General features: G+C 42.0%; 1 protein-coding gene across 2 annotated transcripts in view; it reads left to right on the top strand.

The window, feature by feature from the left end:
* FBLN5 (fibulin 5) overlaps positions 1–21082 on the top strand; it is a 45606-nt gene extending 24524 nt beyond the window's left edge. For both annotated transcript variants that reach the window (XM_054200537.1, XM_054200538.1), the window contains 7 exons: positions 7433–7555; positions 10818–10934; positions 11898–12017; positions 14893–15015; positions 15542–15668; positions 18556–18751; positions 20290–21082. In XM_054200537.1, the coding sequence (XP_054056512.1) occupies positions 7433–7555; positions 10818–10934; positions 11898–12017; positions 14893–15015; positions 15542–15668; positions 18556–18751; positions 20290–20451 (968 nt within the window). In that variant the 3' untranslated portion in view covers positions 20452–21082. The remainder of the gene's footprint in view (positions 1–7432; positions 7556–10817; positions 10935–11897; positions 12018–14892; positions 15016–15541; positions 15669–18555; positions 18752–20289) is intronic.
* The last annotated feature ends 1972 nt before the right edge of the window (positions 21083–23054 follow it).

Here is a 23054-nt window from a genome sequence, read left to right as displayed (position 1 = left end):
TGTTCCAGTAAGCTTGGAACTGATACCTATGTTACTGAGCTCGGATGTTTAGTCCTGGCCTGCAATTATTCCTATAAAAAAATAGACATCCAATCTTTGTATTATTTTAAAACAGAGCCCTGAGGGTTATAAATGACTGAACGAACTTCAGTGTTTGAGCAGACAGAGATTCTGGAACGAGCTCGCAGCCTCGAGCCTCTCTGCAAGAACTTTGTTGTCTCAAGAGCGGGGTGTTCTCCTGGGGTTGTGCTGGTACAACAGCAGGACTAAAATACAAACAGAAGAAAATAAAGAAGTAGGGCCCCAGAATCACCCACACCTCTTAGTAGAAGAAGACTTTCCATGGCAAACTTTTTTTTTGCTCTGCAAGACCTGTGCTCTCACAACTGTCAAATTAATCTTCAGCCTTACTGTGTTGGACCCTGTGGTGCTAATGGCTCTCAAATAATCATGATGGCAAAAACATACCCACTTTTGTCAATGGTTGGTCAAAAGAAGGAAACACAGCCATTGCTACTGCTGTGACCCACAGAAATTTGTGGCATGATTATCAGAATTCATTACTTAAGAAAGGAAGTCATGCATGCTAAATATGTTCCAAATAGAACAAAATGTAACAGTCCATCTGTGAAGCAGCGCACATTGCCAAAAGCATATCGTCTTGGAAATCTGCTGTCCACATTGGCTTCCCTCTTGAATATGGAGTCCAAGCAAAGTTTCTCTTCTAATCACCAAAGCCTCCAAGAATGTGGTTCTAGCTCAGAGATGGTAAGTCCATGTCCTTCCATGATAGCTCTCTGCTAGGGGCGTTATCACCTTGCCAGCCATCAGGGAAAGGAGCTCTCATGGAGGGAGTGGAACAGTCACAACACCCTGAGCACAGACCTTGCTTCTGGAGTGATAAGCTTGGTCCTGGATCCCATCACTTTCAACACCAGTGGATGGACATAACAGGGCAGTCGTCTCCCTTGTTCTTGTAGTAGCAGGTGCAAACCACCTCCTTGGGATGGAGCTTCTTCAGTAAGCTTTCCACATGCATTTTCTCTGGTGTGTGGTACGTGACCACATGCTCATAAATTCCAAAATGAAACTCAGCAACATATTCATCTAACTTTTTCCTCTTTTAAATGTAGCTTTTTGTCAAGAAAGTCATTTCTGGAAGGACTCTGATATTGTCTGTGAACAGATAAGTTGATCTTAAGGACTTTTGTTTCCTTCTGTATTCTTTAAGGCATAAAGTCCTGTTTATGCACAAAATCCTGTTTTTCTGAGCAGAAGAAAGGCAAGCATTGTTTCTTCTTACATTTTTTGAATCTCAGCTTTCAGTGGGCAGGTGCTTCCAGTTCCTAAGCACCTCTGATCCTTCTCTTCTTGTCTGCTCACTTTCTCCCCCAGCTTTCCACCTCTTAAAGTCACTTATCTTGCCAAACAGTCTCCTACTTCCTGCATGTCCACTTCCCCTAACTTGCATTTCAGTCCTCTCCGGGCTCTTTGATTCAACAGATTGTCTATGGTAATAACTTGGATTCTTCCTCTTTATCTTGCTTCATGTTTCATAACAATTAGATCATTCTGCATGTCCTGAAAGGAAGGTGGTTGGCATGCCCAACATCTTTAGGCTGATGACTCAACGTGTTCTAGTATAAGAATGTTATCAGCATTTTCTAAGTTTTCCATAGGTTTTCCGCAGTTACTACAAACATTGGAGGTACAATATCTCTCACTAAAAATCAAATGTATTGATAAAAGTACAAACAAATAATGAAAAATTGCACATGCATACATTTAAACCCATGCAAAAGAGAAATCACTTGAAGAACTTTTCAAATTCCTATCCCCATTTTCAGTAGTTTCGCTGGCCAAGATAGATCTCCTGATGGCCTAGGAAATTAAAAAAGATGTAAAGTAAGCAGAAAATCTCAGGTGTGATGGTTATGGATATGATATATAGATAAAAATAACTAAATTTTGAGTGGTGTCCAGTCATTCAGTGAAGACTGTAAGACACCGCTTTGATCACATAATCTGTCTTTTTTGTGACACAGAGCATAGAACCTACCCAGCATTTGATATTTCAAGCACACAGTTTTTTACTACAGCATATTTCAAAGAAGAAATACTCTTCAGGTATAAGGCCCTAAAGTAAAGAAACATCTACCGTGTGCCTTATTATGTTTTTCAGATGGTTAATCAGTAGAACTACGAAAGTCTGTGCTTTATTTTTATTTTGAATTTGTTTTCTAAAGACTGAATTTCATCCCATTGTCTTTTGCTAGCCTTAGTGACCATCTCCAGCTAAAACCTTTCCATGAGAATGTTTATAGATCACAGGCAAATATACCTTGAACCTTTTCTTAAATAGATTATTGAACATTATCTTGCTCTGAGACAAATGTTCGTGGCTTGGAATTGCTCTTTGGAGATTTCCTGATCTCTTTGCAATATTGCTTTTTGAAGTGTTGACAGCAGAAATGTATTTCAGTAATTACTTTACTAATGCAACATACAGTGGTAAGAACAATTTCCTGTGTCTACTCAGTGTTCTCATGTTTATGCTTGTCCCTTCAGCAGCGCTGTGTCAGGAAGAGTTTGTGTTCAAGTGATTATCTTTAATAACCCCAAAGTTCTTTTCATGACCAATATTTTTTACTCTTGAAATATGACCTTGCATTTATCTGCCTTGAAGTGCGCTTTCAAGTGTGCCCACTATACCTAGCAAATTACTTTTATGTAAGAGTTTTGTTCACTTTTTAGTTCTTAACTCCACCAGCTTGTGATACTCTGTATTTTATCCCAAATGTGGAAAACAGTGGGCCAAAACCAGATCCTCAGGATCCTGTAGATACTCACAGCTTGATTCCACATTAACAATTCGCTCTTGAGATTTCTGGTCTCCTAGTTTTAGCCTCTTTTATTTGAGCAGTATTGAATATTGCTGCAGCTTAATTCAATGCATGAGAGTATTGTTTTTCTTTTTTATGCTGTGATTTCTTGTGATATTATTGATACAAATGAGAGTGGTCTCAGTCCTGCATTCTTTGTGGACATGAGTCAGTATTAAAGGTCACTACATCTTCTGATAAGAATCCTCCCTGGTGAGATGTGGTGTTGTGCTGCAGTTTGACATCCAGGTTTTCTTTCTGACTATATTAACATGCTGCCCTGTTTTTTTGTATGCATGGCTTTTCATTTATTTCATCTTTTTTTTTTTTTAAATTTATGGACAATGAATTAAAAATGTCATTCATTGTTATATGATGTGGCTAAATTCTAAATAATCCATGAAGATTGCTGCTAGCTTTTACAGATAATAAAATGCAAAGCCAGTAATTTGCATGCTAAACACAATTAGTTCATTTATTTATTTTGACATTGTAAATGATATCTATCCAGTCACCAGGCATCCTGCCATCCATTAAAAATACAATCTGTACCAATAAAAACAAAGCATCAGCACATCATATCCCACAAAAGGCAGCCAGGCAGCCAGAAATATAAAAATTACACTCTCTCCACCCTTCCAATCCCCAAATGAAACCCCATTGCCCCAGCCACCTCACCTCTGTCAAAATGTCAAGTAAACAGAACATCACACCCCAGGGCTGCTAGACCAAACCACCACAGCCATAAATTTTTAACATACTGAGCTAAGAGAGAGGGTTGTGGTTAATTCTGGAGTATTTGTGCTCCAGCTCTTGCAGCAAGGACTTCCTCACAAATGTATATGGAGATGCTGCCTACCTATTCTCTCCTTTGCTCAGTGAACCAAAGATCTTTAAAACTCATGGCTTCGAGCCATGAGGCTCTGTGTTTGTTCCAGGTGGTATACCTAGGTAGGAAATACCTCCTGGTATTTCTCAGGAGGCAGAGAGCAGTGGTCTGGATAGGCTGTGTGGTTGCTCTCAGTATTCAGTTGGGAAGTAACAATGTGAATCATTCCCACTTCAGGTCAAATTTTAATTTCAGTCTGGACTTCTGCCTGAACTTCTGCCTTTGAAACTAGCTGTGGGAGCAGTAATGTGAACACAACTGAAAGGATGGATGAGAGAGTAGAGATGACTGCTAATTTGATAACACACAGCAGCTTAACACAGATCCGAGACATACAGGGCCAGCGTTGGCCAAGCACTCCTTGGCAAAAGAACTTTGGAACAGAGATCCATCCTGCCCTGCCTTGGTTGTCTAGTGTGGTTTAAAGTGCCCTCAAAATCAGGAACCCCTAAGGAGTCACCCAGAATCACTAGTCACTTGAGAAAATTTGGTCTTATTCAGAATGATTAGGTATGACAATCTTTAATATCCTCTTGTTTTCATAGGTAATTTCACAGCAACAATCCCAGTCCTGTCTGTAAGGGTACGAAGAGGTGTGGTAGCTAGAAAACTTCTTCAGTTTGCCACTGACTGTGTCAATAGTTCTCTCTCTCTTTCAGTAACTACTGGAAACTTTGAGGTTGATGCCCCATTAGGGTAGGACAATAACATTGTGAGAAGGGTAGAGTTTAGCTGAAAGAGCCTTTGATGCCCCTGAGGTCTCCTGGTAGAACATAATGCTTTTAGAATGATGGTTAATTTTTTACTTTAGATCTCATTAGCCAATGTAGAGGCTGCACAAAATTTCTTAAAGGTCTCATCTTTAAGTGTTCATATAATAAGGGCAGGTTTTATTGGGCTATGTGAAGGACTACAAGTCAGAAATGTCTGTGACCTGTTCTTGCTTCTGTCTTGTTGAGTGATCGCAGACTAGTGCTTCAATTTCTTAGTCTTGAATTTCCAGGTTAAAATCCAGGGGCACTGATATTTATCACCAAGTGGGACATTGCAGGGTTTCATAGTACAAGTTTGATTTGTATGAGGATTGGAAGGCTTCAAATAAAAATGGACTAATTGTGAACTGTCTCTGTATGTAAGAGAACAGGCCCTGCCCTCACCAGCTGGTGAGGGAGCCAACTAGGGAAGGTGACCTGCTGGTCTGGGGAACTACAGGCCTGTCAGTCTGACCTCGGTGATGGGGAAGGTTATGGAGCAGATCATCTTGAGGGCCATCATGTGACACATACAGGACAACCAGGTGATCAGTTAGCATGGGTTTATGAAAGGCAAGTCCTTCTTGACTAATCTGATCTCCTCCTATAACAAGGTGACTTGCTCAGTGGATGAGGGAAAGGCTGTGTATGTTGTCTGCCTAGACTTTAGTAAAGCTTTGGACACTGTTTCCCACAGCATTCTCCTGGAGAAACTGGCTGCTCATGGCTCAGATGGATGTGTGTTTCTCTAGGTGAAAAACCGTCTAGATGGCCAGGCACAAAGAGTTGTGGTGAATTGAGTTAGATCCAGTTAAATCCGGTAGCCTCCGTTGTAAAAAATTTTGTGTTCAGAGGGAAATATGTCTCTAATACCACCACGAAAGGTGAAGACTGGGAGCAGGCAAAGAAATCTGCTTGGTAGATATCAAAGAAAAGAGGACTGATGTCTTACTTTTCCTCAGTGATCGTACTGCTGCCGCTCATGCAACTGCTACAAAGGTGTCTCAGGAACAAAACTGGTCCTGCAGCCACCGGTTGCTTTTGGTGAAGGCTGCATGTTGCACCCCTGCAAGAAAGATGCACCACAGCTTCTGTAGTCTTCAAACATCATTGCTACCACACGTGATAAAGACCCTGTCCCTCATTTTGTCTCTACTGGTCTTAACCTATTAATATTACTGGAAGCAGGGAGTATGGAAAATGAAAATCTCCTTTTTAAGCTCAGGGTAGGCTGGAAACAGCAAGGTTGGCCAGATGCCAAGGTCCCGCTCCTAAAACAATAAGCAAACGTGACGAATAGAAAGCTTTTTCATTTAGAAAACATTAATGTCATCCTTAGTAAATTTATGGTTAGATAAAATCTGTCTTCAAATACTGCCCAATTACGTGTGTTACGCTGTATGAAGGGAGGATTCAGAATTTTTAGCCCAATCACAGAAGCAACAGATGACCTGAACAACACATCTATGTACCTTTATAGTCTAGACTTGTTATCTTACTCCTTTCCCGCTTCCCCCACCACTTTGCCAACCTTTTCTCTGGCCAATAAATATGTGGGAACTGATTTCCGCCAGAGTTAATTACCTCTACTTGTGCCACTCTTGTTATCTCAGCAGCTTTGACTCACCATAAATTGCCCTGATACAGATGTTGGCGAGATAAGAACTCTCGACTCTCTCCATATATATAACATGTATGTATTTATTTATACACCCAACCATGTTAGATATGCTGCTGTGGTAGACTTGGAGCGGTTATTTCATGACTGCTGGGATTTTCCAGCCGACTGGCTGCTCTAGGTGCCCCAGAGGCAGATGCTGAGACATAATTCCTGCCCTTGGCTGCCTGCTCAGTGTGTTTGCAAGATACTTTCAGTCATGACCCAACGAAGTCTGGGTTAATAAGAATCAGGGAGGGATCAAGGGAGTAGCATTGCTGGGATGACATAGTACTTCGGCAAAGGCCAGTGCACAGTATGCTGGAATAAAAAATAGTTTAGGTATTAATAAATAAAACATAGAAATCTGAGTTGGCTGAAAAAACGACACAATTTATCTTTTGATATTTCCATTTCTGACATCTAGAGGCAAACCCGACGCCAGAAACATCAGGGAAGAGATTGAGCAGGGAGGGATTCAAATTGAACTTATGACTCTGAAAGGCATTTTTAATCAGTTAGGTTCCAGTGTCCTGGCTTATATAAATGTAGGAATGCTATTCACCTCCTATGCAAAAAAAAAAGAAAAAAAAAATCACAACAAAAGCACCCTAAGGGGTTGTAATAAAAAGCCAAATACATTAAAAACAATAAGGATGGTAAAAAAAAATAAAAAGAAAAGATTTTTATTGCCAGGAAATTGATTCCAGGGAAGTATACAATTTTTTTGTCAGGTAAAGGTTGATTTTGGTTGAACTTTCTGTCGGAAAAATTACAGTGAGATAATCTGTGTTGGTGGGGGTAGGAAGTAGGGTTTTTTATATGTCTGAGTTGTGTTTTACATCTCTTGAGCTCCTGTTCATCTCTCACTCCGCAGTGGGGTTACATAGCCCTTTCAGCAGCCTTTCCCCAGGGCTGAATGCTGCCCGGTAGCATGGAAATCCCAGTTCAGTGACAAAGCAAACGTGGAAGTAATAAAAAACTCGAGGTCATGGAATCCTTTTCTTGAGGAGCTCTGAGAAACACTGGGTCATCTGCGAAAGGGAGAGATGTGATGAGCACCCTCAGTTCTCACTGCCCTCAGACATTTATTCTTAGGACTTTTGGTTATGGTTGTTCTCTCTACTCTGCCACAGTTCGGATCCTCGCACAGACCCGGTGCGCACACTGTGAGCGCAAGTCCCTGTACAGTGTGAACAATCTGTCTTTGTTGCCATTTCTAATATTTTCTTGTTGTATTTCTGTGTTGCAGATGTGGATGAATGCGCTTCAGATTCTCACCAGTGTAACCCCACCCAGATCTGCATAAATACTGAGGGGGGCTATACCTGTTCCTGCACTGAAGGCTACTGGCTGTTAGAAGGCCAGTGTTTAGGTAAAAACCTCGGGCGATGTGAAATTTGCACATCTGTGCATGTGTACCTGTGAATTGCTGAAATAATGTCACTGAGCGTCTTTGTCAAGTGCAGAGTTAAACCTTCGGCTACGTGGAAACTAATGTCTTTCATCTCTGTAAGTGCCAACAGTGTGCTTGGCAGAGAAACTCCCTCGTGGAACAAAAAGGTAGATGTCAATGCCATATGACTAGCGTCCGTGTTACACGTGGGATTTTGATATTCCCAGTCTGGAGGATTCCCTTTCATCTAAGATCAGTCACAGGCATGTATACGAAAAGATCTGTTCCCAAACAGACCTGTCCTTTCCAATGGCAGTCTGGACCCGAAGGGATCAGTATTTGACACCAAGAAACAGGCCGGTAAATCTCTAGATTCAACCAGCCCTGCTGCTTGGGGGTGAGAAAAAAATTACCTCTGAACTGGGTGCCATTTCAGTGGCTTCCAAGAAGTTTATTTCTCTTTTATTATTTTTCTTGCAGCAATGTCCTGTTCATCCTTTTAGCTTAGCCCTGTTGAAAAAAACGTCTTTTTTTTCAACAAAAAGCAGGGGAAAACCTTCCAGCTCCCCTCTCCTCCAGCCCATTCCCCTCACTTGACATGCCTGTGGGATGAAGAAGTAGATGCTAATTTTAGGTACACAGATATGACCCAGGAGATAGGATACAACTTTAAAAAAAAAAAAAAAGTTTGCTCATTATTATTTTTTTCCTCTCGGCGCAGGCTGTTTGCCTGCCAGCTCTGCGGAGCTGGACCGTCCTGTCACAACACCTCCGCTGGAAGGAGAACGGGCTTTCCCTGCCCATTCATCCCGGGAGCCTCTCCAGTTATTTTCCGACTTTCTCCTCCCAAGTACCAATTCCAGTGAAGGACTGACTCACGGCTGCTCTCCTCGCTCCTGCAAACAGCTGCCGTGTAACTCACCGGCCAGGGACAGAGCTGAGCATCCTCCAAGCGGGGTCTGCACAGCCATAGCTGCTTTGGGGAGTCACTGTCCTGTAGTTCCCCGGGATATGAAATCTCCAAGCCCCCCACTCCATAATCTCTCATAAATCCTTTTCTTGGGAAAAAAAAAGCTTTTTCTGGGGGTTGTGCAGGCGTACATGATGGGGTGGGGATGAGGGAAGGCAGGGAGGGGATTCTACTCTACATCTCTACATCCATTTACTTCTCCCATTTACAGCCCAAATTTAAAGGGTTGTGTGCAGCATTTGGAATTTGGACATGGATCTAAAGTGCTTTAGGGCTTGATGGATATACCAGAGAACTGAAGTGGCTGCATTGCTGAACTGATCTGAGTATCTGCTTATGCCATTTAAAATAGGCAATAACATCCCAGTGTTGCCCACTTTAATAATCATGGGGTGGATTATTACAAGGCAATGCAAAGAGCTAAAAGCAAATTGCATTTAGAGTCACTATATTTTTCCCTAAGTGTCAAAAAAGTCTCAGTTTCCCATACTTTCCACTGGCCTTGGAGAAGTGATTTTTGCTGGCATAAAGCAGTAAAAGGCCATTTAATGTAATCAGAGGGCCGGGTTGGGTTTTGAGAGACAGGCTTTTTTGGTGCACTGTTAGTAAACCCCAGTTATAAAAAGCTACACTTCCCTCTGTTGTAATTATCCCAGAAAAGTTCATACGGGAGGAGCCAGTAGAGCAGTGTCTACATGACCCACCCACAAGAAGCAGCTCTGTGAAAGTCCTTATCCTCAAAATGCAGCACTCTTGAGATAACAGTCCTGCAAAAGCCAAAGATGTATTTAAAGTAATGTATCGTGTCAGCAAAATGAGATATTAATTTACTTATAACCACTGTCATTTTGTGCAGGATTCGGGCCAAGCCTGCTGCTGGTGTACATACCATAGCTGGCCCTGGCCTTTGGGTTTTCTTGCTGTTAAGAATGCAGTGGGAAATAAAAGCCAGCAAGGGTAAAACTGAGTGTCAGTGTCCTTGCTGGTTTACACAGAGAGAGCATTTGCAAGACTTTTGACATTTTCAGAATGGTTTCCTGAGACTTTCTATGGCAAAACTGCCCCAATGAGGCCAACAATATAAACTTGAATTGCCGGATGTAGCTACTTATACAACAGATTGACAACGTTGTTGTTTTTATGGTATTACCACATCATGTAAATGTCCGAGTTGTTCAAGAATTCAGTTTCCCAACACATTCTTAATATTTAATGCTAAAACAAGCAGCGGCCAAATATAGCTAACAAATAACGAACTGCTGGGGTTCATGCAGATATATATGTATACGTGTGAACCATTGGGAGAATACCATCATTTTGATTTTCATGTGTGTTGGAACCTACGGTGGGGGTCATTTCACCAAAACCTGTGCCTTCCTGCGTTGCTCCTTCTGGCAAACTGACTGCAGATAATACACTCGCTTTTCTACTGCACGAACTTAACTTCAAAGCTTCGAGAGCAGCCATTAAAAAAATCTCCATAAATCAAAAGCCAGATAATACCAAAGGAAATGTAAAGCCTTGGAAAGGACAGCTACTCCAGGTGTTTCATTCCAGTTCTTACTCCAGCAGCAAAATTCTCATAGCGGTTACCAGCGTACCTACCTTACAGCATTTTCTTGTTCTTACAACAGTCAGCCGCATGTATATCTAATGCTGCATTTCAGCCCAAACTGCTATTTTGGCAGTAAATTTACTGTTTACATTTTAGACTCTATAACTTGTCAGTTAAAAATTCATATGAAATGTGAATGTGACTATTGGGAAAAAAAAATCTTTAAAGAATATCCTCTCTAAAAAAAAAGAGAAGTATTTAGTAACAAATACTTCTTGCTTTTCTAATGAATAGCTTTGCTATATATGGAGGTAAAAAAGGTTTCTATCTTGATTTTGACAAAACCTTGCTACAAATGCTGGCTGTGCTTGCGTTGACGGGCTGTGCGAGCTACCAGGTATGCTTCGAGGTAACCGCTTAAAGGGACTGACTCTGGGCTTCCCGATGACACCGCATTAAGTTGAAGGTCACAGCAATGACAGTCAGTCCATAGGACACACTGATAGATGCCAGCTGTGGATAAAAACACATTACTGCGTTCTTTTGAGTAGAGATGTATTTTAGCTACAACTCTGGGTCTGAACACCTGGAAGTGTGGCTGTTAGATCTGTACCCAGTATGCCACTATCGGTACCATTGACTCAACATCTCTTTGCTGCTTTGAACCTGCATGGGAAAAGGCAGACCACTCTACTTTCTGTCTTTCCCATCTGTAGATATAGATGAATGTCGCTACGGCTACTGCCAGCAGCTGTGTGCCAACGTGCCCGGTTCCTACTCTTGTACCTGCAACCCAGGCTTTACTCTTAATGACGACGGAAGATCATGCCAAGGTACCGTGTATGCTAAACCAGGACTGAAATTTTTGGTCCCAACCCCTAAAACTTGCTTTGTTTTTAGAATACAAGTAACTTTCCCAACGTTGCTTTTGAAAATGTTCATAGGTTTGCCAGCCTGAGATGTTTCTGTAGCTTCACAGTACCTCAGAAGGGTACAGGTACAACGTGACCAGTGTATCAGGACAAATATGCACAAGGGCCCAAGCCCCCTAAAATATACATTTACTCAATTCACTTAAATTACTGAGAGTTTAGGTGCTGAAATTATTTTTAAAATCTGAGGCTATGTGACTCACCTGAAACAGAAAAAATCAGCAAATTAGATCTGAGTCTCCCAAGCTCCAGACTCAGGTCCTGAGCATTAGACCACCTTCTGCTGTGCTGTGCCACCTGAATCAAAGTCAGCACAACCTCTTCGTAAAGCTTCTCCCTTACCTAAGCAGGGAGCATCTTCCCACATGCTGAGGGAAATGGTCTGTGCTAATGATGTGAGGACTTTCCAGAAGCTGCTGATGTCCTGAAAGGAAAAAAAAAATTGTTTTGTCACAGCCCTAGGTTTCCATAAGGACCATTCCTCATTGTATTATCTTCCTCAGGTACATCCTGCTGCACTTTGTCTCAGGTCTGTTATGACAAAGTCAGTTTAATGGTTTTAAAATTGCAGGATAAAGCCAGAAGCATTTGTAATAAATATTTCGTCCCCATCTTCCATGTTGTTTTTTTTTGATTGAAGACATTCCCAAAATGCTTCATCTCCACGCACGTTGTCTTTCCAACATGCTATTTCCAGGTGGCAACCTGAATCCCAATAAACTAAACGATCCTGACTTGGTTATATTTTTTCAGAACAAATCATTCTGACTGTACAGCTAATCTCTTTGAAATGCTTTACAGTAATGAATTGAAAATAGAGTTTGGGGCGAAGTCACTGATGCGTTGGGCGTTGGTTTCCCGCAGATGTGAACGAATGTACAAGCGAAAACCCTTGCACTCAGACCTGCGTCAATACCTACGGCTCTTTTCTCTGCCGCTGTGAACCTGGCTACGAACTGGAAGCTGACGGAGTTAACTGCAGTGGTAACTGTCTTTATTTATTTATTGGTTTGGTTTCTTTAATTCTGTTAAGTTTTCTTTTCCCAGCATATTGTTTTGTACATGCTTTTTAAAGCATTTTTTTTTTGCCTTGGTTCCTGGTTAGCAGCAGAATAGCTGCAACTCGTATGATCTTCTTTACAGTTAAAGCACGCAGCAAATACCCAGAAAAGCACAATGGAGGAGGGCTGCAAATAGTTTTAAAGAAATAAGCTAAATATTAAAAAGCTCCAAGATATCAGCAAAACATAAGAAAACGCTTTCTAAATGCTGAACGGGAAGCTTTATTAGAGCAAATAAAGAAGGGACTGTCCTGGAACATTCTTCCATGATTAAAGAAATACGTTATATTAAGCACTTTTCCAGTTGTCTGCTGAATGCATGTATTCCACTTGCTCCTACAACTCCACACTTCTGCCTGAAACCTTCCCTAGTTTCCCCTGTATGGCTCTGGCTACACTTCAGAAATATAAATGGTTTCTTAGTACAGCTATTGCTAATCTGTTCAGCACATAGCACAAGAAACTGTGCTTATGTCGCTGTATTTTTTCCTCTCTTGTTTTTGTTTTTATTTTATTGCTTTATTTTAATTGAAGGCAAAACTTATTTCTGCGCTTAATGTTCCCACAGCCTGATAAAATTAGAGAATCCAGCCAATATTTCTTGGAAGGAAAAACACACTGGAAAATACTTGTTTTTTAATTTACAGTAAACAGATGTAACATGCTGTTTCTGAGAGAGGAGACATGTGATATGCAGTATGTGTATAGATTAGTGTTTCCAAAGCTGTTCTTCCCTGCAAACCTCCTTATTATAAGGGAAAGAACAAAGACTTAAACCTCTAAAGGGTCTTATGCATTTAACATTTAGAGCTGCAGCACCTAACTAAAGTTTTCTGCTTTCTAATGGTGTTTCTGCTTCTAAGTTAGACTCCTGCACCTTTCTATGTGCTCCTGAGCTAGTTGGGGGCCTGAGCCAGTTAAGTTCAATGCAATGCCAGTACAACATGGTGACTGGAGAGGCGGTGCTTGAGCCTCACTCATGTCTAGAGAGTTAAGCCAGAAAAAGGGACTTTCCACCACCCAGATTTAGAGCAGAAAACCTTTTCTTGATAATTCTGTGCAAGAAAATGCTTGTCAAAGCACGTCAATCCCTGGAAACATTCCAGGTCAGGTTGGACGGGGCTCTGTGCAGCCTCGTCTAGTTGAAGATGTCCCTGCTTATTGCAGGGGGGTTGGACTAGATGGACTTTAAAGGTCCCTTCCAACCCAAACTATTCTGTGACACTACTATGAGACACCAGGATCCAGATGTTCTTCAACAACTGCTGGATTAGTCCGTGGCCTAGCAGCCAGCTTACCTTGAAGATGGGAGGCATCCCTGCCCAATTCAAGGAGAGAGGCAGAGATTTCCACGTGGCTTTCCCAACATTGGGATTATTTTCTCATCACAGAGATCTTGCATGCGCAGTAGATGTGCTTTGAAATGCCCACCACCTTGTCCTCTGTGAGTAGTCAGCAGAAGGCCAAAGTGTTTAGGAACAGCAAAGATGTGTCTGTCCTGGGTGGGCTCAGCAGCAGAAATGTAGGACCTTTGGGGCTTTAAGTCCCTCCAGCGCTTGACAGCAGCTGAGCACAGGTTATATGAGTCTGATGTGCTGGAGCGCTGGGCTAGGACACCTCAAGGGGGTGGGTGATGTCTCGGTCCCTTTATGGAGTCAGCCCTCGGTCCATGTTTTGTCAGGAAGGTGTTTTTTTCAGCAAACTCACCGGGGCAGGTCACACAAGAACAGGATGGTGTAGATATAGAGTTCCTTTCATATCCCTTTTGATAATGCGGTTGCAGCCATAAAGCCCCCTTAACATATTTGGACTTCAAATACTTTCCAATCCATCTGCACAAAACACCAAAAGTGGATAAATGGACTGAGCCCAATTTAGAAGAAAGGGAAATTCAGTCTGAAGAGTAAAAGTGATTTGCCCGGGAGAGTCAACATGTCAGAGCTGGGAATGAGAACTTGGGAGTTCCTGGCTGGGACTCTGGCCTTTGTTTCGTTCTTCCCCTGAACAGGGAAGTAAGGAAATGATTAACTGCAGCCTCCCTCAGTCTAGCGCCTTTGCATGTGTTTTCCCCTCAGTCAGCCATGCATCCATGGGCAGCTCTGAAATTCGTCTTTCTCACTTGAGCACAGTTCTGCAGAACACAATGACTGGTCAATTCATGAGTGCAAGGGGAAAAAAGCACAATTTCTGCTTTCAATCAGAGATTTGACAGACTGCTTAGCTTCCTGGGTATCATCTGGGAGATGGCTGGGCCTTCCAGTAGGTCTGACCCAAGCTGGGATGAGCTCTGTAGTCTTGCTGGAATGCCTTGGAAGTAACTGGCTAGAGGCTAGGAAACATAAAACAGCCGGGGCTGGCTGCAGGAGTTCTGCTGGGACCCATGTGGCCCTGGGAAAGGGAAGTTTGCTCTCCAGAAAAAAGGAAAAAAAAGAAAAGAAAACCACCGCCAAGTCTCTCCTTTCAAATTACACTTGCAGCTTTGTTGTTAGAGTAGCCCTATCTCTGACGTAAAACAGAACTGAAAACATGGCCAACTGGTGACAGGTATTTGAAAAAAAAAAAAATAAATAAAAGTCACGCATTGTGTTCAGCAGCAGCTTTGGTTTCCCTAGGAGAAAAATGTTTAACCAAGAACTTGTTGTATAGCATTTTGCCAGGTTGCTGCAGAGCTCTAGGGAGCTGGAGGGTGCCAACCTCCAGCTGGGGTGATGGGCGCGTAGTCTGGATGGCCACCTGCCTGTGGGACTGCTCTTTTGACTGCAAAGCCAAAGACACTAAACTTTGTTTTACCACTGCAGACATGGACGAATGCAGCTTCTCAGAGTTCCTCTGCCAGCACGAATGTGTGAATGGGCCTGGTTCTTACTACTGTATCTGTCCTTCGGGCTATAACTTGCTTGACGATAGCAGAAGCTGCCAAGGTAAGAACATTCCTGTGCTGATTAAAACCCAAGGGGCCCAGAAAATAGGTCCTGTGTCTGGAAAGAGGTTTTTCAAGAATTGAGATGCTTGGTCTTGGCATTGCACGGTGAAATACTCGTAGGGGCCAATTATGCAATTCTGGTAAGAATGTCATCACGTGAATAGTCCCTCTGAGGTCAATTGGTGGAAGTAAGACTTTACTGACTAGGAAACAGCTACACAGGAAAGGCCTCAGATGCTCTCCTCTCTGCTGCACGTCTCTCTCTAGTTTTCCCATTCTCTAAGGTCAGAGAGCTTGAGCAGCCAATTTCTTTTCTATTTTTGCAGCACGTAGCATATGGGAGCACTCCAATAAGCAGAAATGAATGGAGTAAAAGCTGATCTTAAAAGAGGGGTTACCAAAAGGCCACTTCTCATGGTGCAGGAGTGTTAGGAATTTTGGGGCAATTCCTTCAGATGGAAACGGGTTTGTAAGAGTGCACATATTTCCCTGCTTTAGCCATTCTCTTATTTCTTGTGTTTTAGATATCAATGAATGTGAAATCAGAAACTTCACCTGCACTCCGCAGCAAACGTGTTTCAATATCCCAGGAGAATATAAATGTTTAGACCCAGTAAGATGCGAGGAACCTTATATCCAGATTAATGAGAAGTGAGTAACATACCCACAGCCACAAAAGCAAATTCTATCTGCGTGAGGTGTATCTAGAGTGAACCAAACAAGCTGCGTTTTTACAGCATGGCCATGAAGTGTGTCTAGAGAGCTATACGTACATGCTATTGCTGCATTTACCATTGGTAAGCTTTATAAAAATAACAAATTGCAATTCCTTACCAGGTCACCAGGTGGGATGTGATATGATATGATATGATGTGATATGGTATGGTATGGTATGGTATGATATGATATGATATGATATGATATGACATGATACGATACTCAGATATGTGGGAAGTTAGACTGGAAAACCACTTAGCAGTGAGTAGAGAATACAGCAAGGTTCGTAATGCAATAAGTGACGTTTACTTACATTACTAACTGACTTCATAAACGCTCAAATGCAGCCTGTTAGTATGAGTATTTCCTGTAAATACTAACTACAAGTACTTTAAAATATTAGATGATGGTTATAGCAGGATAGAAGTAGTTTCCTACTGCTTAAAGGTTAAAAAATGCTGAAAAGTCCACAGACTGATTTGCCTTGTCCAGAAATTGTGTGTATCTGGATAGGGCTGTTAGCACTGTTACTGTCTAAATTTGCAATTATTTGAGCAAGGAAAAAAAATAATCCCACATTTCTAAAAATTGCCTGTTTCTTTTACATTTTTGTAGGTACTTGCCTGGGGCTCAAAATATTTCAGCTCCAGACAGACCTATATATATTGCAGCCCATGGGATTTCATCCATAGTGTTTGCACTAAACCCAATTACTTGAGATTGCTTGGTAGCTTAATGTATTTTATAGAAAGGCAAGAGAAGAAGAATCCTCTTCTTTCTGTTATAATTTATTCATGTCTTTACATTGCTTTCTGAACTAGGGCAGCTGAGGAGTGGACATGTTCTGTTCTTCCAGTTCTGGGTTTACCTACCTTAAGAGGTGGTGGAGTTTTAAACTGGAAGTGGAAATATCTAAAGCCTCTGTATCTAAATCCCCCAAAGCCCAACTGCCGAGTCCTCGCAGATCAGCTCGCACAAGAACTCTTGATCTCTGAGCTTTGTGTTTGGTGGCTTTGGCTTGTGCCTAGATGTGACTGCATTTAATTTGTGGCATATGTCTAGAAGTGGTCAGTATAAAAGCCAAGTGAATTCCTTGCATCTGTGTTCTCTGTGGAAGGAATTGTGTGTTTATAATGCCAGGAACCTTTCTATGGGGGACATGCCAGAAGAACTGTCTGAAATTGGTGTCAATAGTGGAGGTTATAGAAAAAATAGGCAAAAAGACCCAACTCTTTTCCATTAAATTCCTCAGCTTGGCTTTTATAAAGGGACATCCTGCCTCAGAATTTCATTGGAGTTCTCTGAAGAAATGAGCAGCATGGGGCTAGGGCAGATGGGCTGATGCAGTCTGTTTGGGTTTCCGAAGGCTTCTAAAAAGAACTTCACATAACATTATTATGGAAATTAAGCAACCGTAAGCAAGAGAGAAGTCCATGGCACAGTAGAATAAGAGGCTGAAAGATGAAAAATGAATAGACTATACTATTAAATTGCCAGCTTTCACAGTGAAGTTCTGCAGAGGTCTGAGCTGGACCTGCTTTGTCCAACACATTTGTAAGCAACCTGGGAAAAAGGATAAATCATGAGATGGGCAAAGTCTGCAACAGTATCTGAGGACAGCAGAGAAAAGGGTAGGCAGAAAAGAATTGCAGAAGGAGCCTCAATGACTGTGAAATACAAATGGCTGATGGAATTCAGTTCAGTGTAGAAGAAGGTAAAGTAAAAAGACAATCCCAAATTCACAAATTAAATAAAGAGCACTGACCTGATTATAATCCGTCCAAACTGAGATTTGAGGGTTGTTATAGATAGTTCCATGAGGTCAGAAAAGCTAAGTGAATTTGAGGTGTTAATAGGTAGAGAATATCCTTAGAGCACATGCCACTGTGTACCCGTATCTTCAAGACTGTGCAGTTCCTTCCCCTCCTCTCAAAAGAAATATAACTGGACAAAGGTTCATAAAGAGCAATGAGGATGATCGGAAGTATGGAATAGCTTCCTTGTGAGAAACAACTAAGTTAGGACCCTTCAGCCATGAAAACAGCCAAATATGAGTTGTGAGAGGAGGCTGAGCAGGGATTGACTGGACGCTCTCCTGTCGATAGAAGAGCTGGGGGCATCAGACGAAGTCAGCAAGGGGCGGTGCAGGGAGAGGTGGAGGGGGCCACAGGGGGCTCTGTGTGTGTGTAAGGGGAAGCTGGACGAGCTGATGGATAAGAAATGCACTAAGGGCTGATGACTCCACAGAAGACACCTTTGTTTCAAGAATTTCCTGAGTCACAAACAATTGGAGGCTCTTGGTGGAAGCGTCCTACGCTTGGCTGGCTATCCTGCTCTTCCTTAGGGCTCTGCATTTGATGCCAGTGCTTCGGTTTGATCCAGGATGTCTTGTCATGTGGTTTCATGTAGTATAGAAAAGATCGTTAAACAAGGAATACAACATTTCTGTAGCACCATCAGTGAAATGATCCAATAATTAACAATTCTGGGGACAATTCAGTGTAAATTACTGTCAGAACAAACATGTACCGTGTATCCTACACCTGCAGAGTTGCTTTAAAGTACAGATTATTGAGTGATGAAAGGAGACAAAGGATGCCAAGATATTTTGGCCTAGAGGGCAAGATAAAGAAGGCAGAGGTATAGGTAGGACAGAACAGCAGGACAGAGAATACTAAAAGTGAGTAAATTCATTACAAGTTTCATTGATTCTTTTAGCTGGCCGACAACATTATTTTTATATTTATTAATGCAGCTTGCATATAAAGAATCCAATATTACAGCAATTTGTAATCCCTGATGACAACCTTATTTCTGACAGCCGCTGCATGTGTCCAGCTGAAAACGCCGGTTGCAGAGATCAGCCCTTCACCATCTTGTACAGAGTGATGGATATGGTGTCCGGGCGGTCGGTGCCTTCTGACATTTTTCAGATGCAAGCAACAACTCGCTACCCTGGAGCCTATTACATCTTCCAAATCAAATCAGGGAACGAGGGCAGGGAATTCTACATGCGGGTAAGTCTGGCGCTCACTGAGAGAAAACATGGAGTATCTTCTTGTTGGCTGAATATCCTTCCCATAGCAGAACTCAGTTTTTATGGAATATCATTTAAACCTTCAGTATGAGGCATTTTCACATGGAGACACGTGGAGTGCTGTACTGATCTGCAGGGGCTGCTGGCGCCTCCAGGAAGGTAACCTGCCTAAAGCAAACACGCTTGTTTTACGAGACAGTAGGTTCAGGAAAGTCCAGGGCTGTACCCATGTCTAAGAATAGCTCATGTCTCCTATGCTCAAGAGAAACTATTGTGCAAAACCTCTTTTCATTTGATGACCAATCAAAGAGTCAATGAAAGAATCAACATTTCTCATTTGTTTTTTTAAACTCTTCATTGGAAAATGAAAAACCTGAAAACCAAAAATGTAAGGAAAAAACCCCAAACTTTATCCCAAGAATTGACTTTCTGTGTTCTTTACTTTTATTTGTTATGTATTTTTTTCACTGAGAACACACATTTTATGGAGACACTGTTAGAGAAAACACAACTATTTTTTTTTTTAATTTGAATTTTCCTCAGAAGACGTCTCCGTTCCACAGTCACCTTCACTGCACCTTCTGACACGCAGGGGCAATGGGACGTGCCTGCACAAAACGGAGCACAGTCCCCAGGGATGCTGGCGGTCAGAAGGTTGATTTTTAACCCTAGGCAAAACCTGGCTTTGATATTCACAGTAAGTGATGTTCAGCGGTCCAGGAGTGATCGCTTACATCTCAGAAGAGCTTTCCTGTTGCAAAGTCATTGCTGATCCCACTGACCTTTTCCCCTCATCTGGGTCGATCTGCCGGATGCTAGGGCTCCAAGCAACCAGGATTGTTGCTCAAGTCTGCTAGTTTTCTTTCATTTATTTATCACGCCCCCATTCATTTTCTGATTTTTAAATGCTCATAATCCACTGTTCTGGCCGGGTATTTCAAAGGTCTGCTTCCACTTACTAAAAGACAGATTTTTTCTGAAGTGCCTTCACATATTTAAAGCTCTCTTCAGAGGGTAAGGTTTTGCAATATTAACATAAGCAATTATACAACAAACCCTGATCCTGTTCACATAGGAACATCTGTTCTCCAAGCTCTGTTAACGTAACCCCCTTCTTGGTGTTCGCTGCTTCAAAGTAAGAGTGTTCTTTACATCAAACAAAATATTATCTCACGCACACAAAAAAAGGTGCCACTGCTTGCGCGTACCCTAAATCTATGTTTTCATCTTTTTCCATTTGGACAATAGCAAATTTCTATGTACATTAGCTGCTTTTATGTGCAGGCTCCCAAAGGCTTTACAAACTGTAGAAGGTGATAGTTCATACAAAACACTGAAACAGAGCCAAATGCTGAAATGAAGCTCGCTCTCCCATGAATTGCAGTAGCTTCTAACAATGCAGCAGAAAACTGTTACTTTGGCTGCTCAAAGACCATGGCCAGTGGTCTCACCTGAAATGATGGTTTTTCAAGAGCTGCTTTTTAAAATCCCACCTGCTTCCTCTTGTCTTGTGCACAGCAAACGGGACCCATCAGTGCTACGCTGGTGATGACCCGCCCCGTGAAGGGGCCCCGTACTGTTCAGCTGGACTTGGAAATGATCACCGTCAACACCGTCATCAACTTCAGAGGAAGCTCTGTCATCCGGCTGAGGATATACGTATCACAGTACTCCTTCTAAACCTTGAGTTCGTGCCCTGGAAACATTAAAACAAAAGAGACGGTTCCTTCTCTGCAGAACTCTCTCCTCAGAAGCCAGTACGTATAGCAGCTCTAAACCAAACCAGTATTTCCACAGACCCGGTGACCTACGCCTGCCTGAGGAGGGAGGTCTCTCCATGCACAGTCCCTGCCAGGATGCAGACATCTGAAGATGTACCGTCAGCAGATCCCCTACGATTCTCTCTGTGGTTATGTATTTTAAGGACTCTTCTTTCCATTGTAAACACTTCTAGGGTATGAGTCTATGTTTGAAAGACTGTGAACCTTTGTAGCTCCAAGGCTGCTTAGCAAAAAGCACCAAAGAAACTGAGGAAAAAGCTGGCTTTTGCAATCTTGCCTTTTTTTTATTTTTTTCATTGTAAATGGAAAGCAGACAAACAAGCAGAAACACAAACAAAAAGCCACCTATTGAAACAAGGGATCTCAGAAGTGCTAACTTACATTCCCAATTATCTCTGGAATTATCAGTCAGGCACTTTGTCTCAATTCACCCTGCATTTGTCTTAGTTTCACCTGTTTTTTTCTTTGATTCTATTTTATAGTTAAAAATCATTGTAAATTCATTCCAAAATACATGTTGTACTATGTAATCTTCTACTTTCTAACAAAGCGTCACATGTTTGGGTTCCTTCCTGTATTAAATCTTTCTATATAACAGAGTTCACAGAAATCTATCACTGGTTGGTATGTTTTACAATGTTTAGGGTGTTATCCTTATTTACACCCCGACTCTTTGACACAGCCCTCCACTGCCAGAATAGTGTCCGGGGACTTTAGAGCAGATGAGAATCAGAACTTTATCTTTCCCTGAGTGTGCTAGTTGCAAACAGTTTGTAATGGTTATAAGGTAGTGATACTAATTGTAGTTAAGGCTGCAATTAATCTCCTGGTCAAGGACTGCTCAGCTCAGACCCGTCCAAATTCCTTCAGAAAAAAAAATGAATTGTTCTGTTCATGCACAGTCTCTCTCCTACATTCCAAACACCGGGGAAAATAAGCTGAAAAGAACTTGGACTTATTGTTCGTGCCTCTGCCACAAAGCAGACCCCCACTATACCAGTACCCAGACCTCAAATGACGGGATCCCACAGTTTCCATAGGCAATGTCTTCTCAGGTATAACTGCTGTAACCAAGAGAAAGTTTCTCCTAAAGTCTAATCTGAATCTTTGCTGTTGTAATTTCAATCCATTGCTTTTTAGCCTACTTCCAGTAGAAATAGAGAACAGTTTATCTTCCCCTTTGCAGCAGTCTTTAACATGTCTGAAGACTGTTGTCATGTCTCCCCTCAGACTGTTTCTCTCTAGTCTAAACAAACCCAATTCTTTTGGTCTTTCCTCATACATCACATTTTCTGGACCTTTGATCATTCTTGTTGCTCTTGCCTGGATTCTCTCCAGTTGGTTCACATCTTTCTTCAAGTGCAGTGCCCAAAACTGTGAAAAGTATTCCAGCTGAGGCCTCACAGTGCTAAGCTAAATCGATATGTATGTTTAGAAGTTTGAAAAAAAAATAATAAATAATTGTATAGTTTGGAGGTATAATGCTCACCTTGTTGAAACCACTGGCAGTTTGGTCTTTTGTTTTAGTAGGCATGAGGGTTCATACGCCTCGTTCTTAAATTTCTCTGAAGCAAGCTCTTTTGCTTCTTCCCCCTGCTTTTTCCTTATTGGCTCATTTGCTCTTCAGCATCACCAGGGCAGGAAAGATAACCTTTGCTTTGTCTTTTGGAGGGCTGGAAGTGCTTAATGCTACTCGGGAAAAGGAGTTTATGAAGATTATAACGCAAGCAGGCTGGAGCATAACAGAAGCATTATGTGGGGTATTCATTAAAGTAGAGTATTAAATGGGAGAATACAGACTCAGAAAGTTATCACAACACAGGCTGCGTGACACAATCTGAAAATTGACCCTCTTGTTCCTAATAAGCTTTGTGAGTTAGCCTGGAGTTGTTTTTCCCTCGCTTTAGTAGAGACTCTGCTCTTTTTACTTGTACTCAGCTTGAAGGAAGCCCTGATGCAATGGCTCACAGCAAGGAAATGCTGAGCTGAGTGTGCTTAACAGCTTCCATTTCTATACAGTTTAAAGTTTTCTCTGTGCTGCTACAGTGTCCTGGGATCCTGTGGCTCAGAGCTCTGTGCACAGGCTGTCCTTTATTGTAGAAACAAAAAGGCTGGAGCCTGACTGCAGGGTTTAGTGGGCCAAGTTGAGGGCAGGATGCCAATGACTTTTGTGAGTAGCCGACTTGGAGGAGATAAATGTAGAGGAAACGTGCAGAGAAATATCAGAAACAAGAATGTGTTTCCTGAATGTATCATGGCTCATCGTACACCACAGTCTTGGAGGGGAAGAATAGAGATGACCAGGAAGGAGGAATGCTAGTTTATAACCGTGGGGCTAGAAGTGCTCATGTGTCCCAGGCGATGGAAGTGAGACGTGGGAAACAAGTCGGCTCTGGTGGCCCAGACAGCAGACAAGGGGCAGGCAGGGCCTTGCATTAAAGATGTTAAACTCTCAACATACTGAAAGTTTTCCCAGTGCTTAAAAGCCCCCTTTGCCCCCTT

This window comes from Rissa tridactyla, chromosome 4 (assembly GCF_028500815.1).
Source record: "Rissa tridactyla isolate bRisTri1 chromosome 4, bRisTri1.patW.cur.20221130, whole genome shotgun sequence".
NCBI classification, from domain to species: Eukaryota; Metazoa; Chordata; class Aves; order Charadriiformes; family Laridae; genus Rissa; species Rissa tridactyla.
This window is presented reverse-complemented; position numbering and strand designations above follow the sequence as displayed.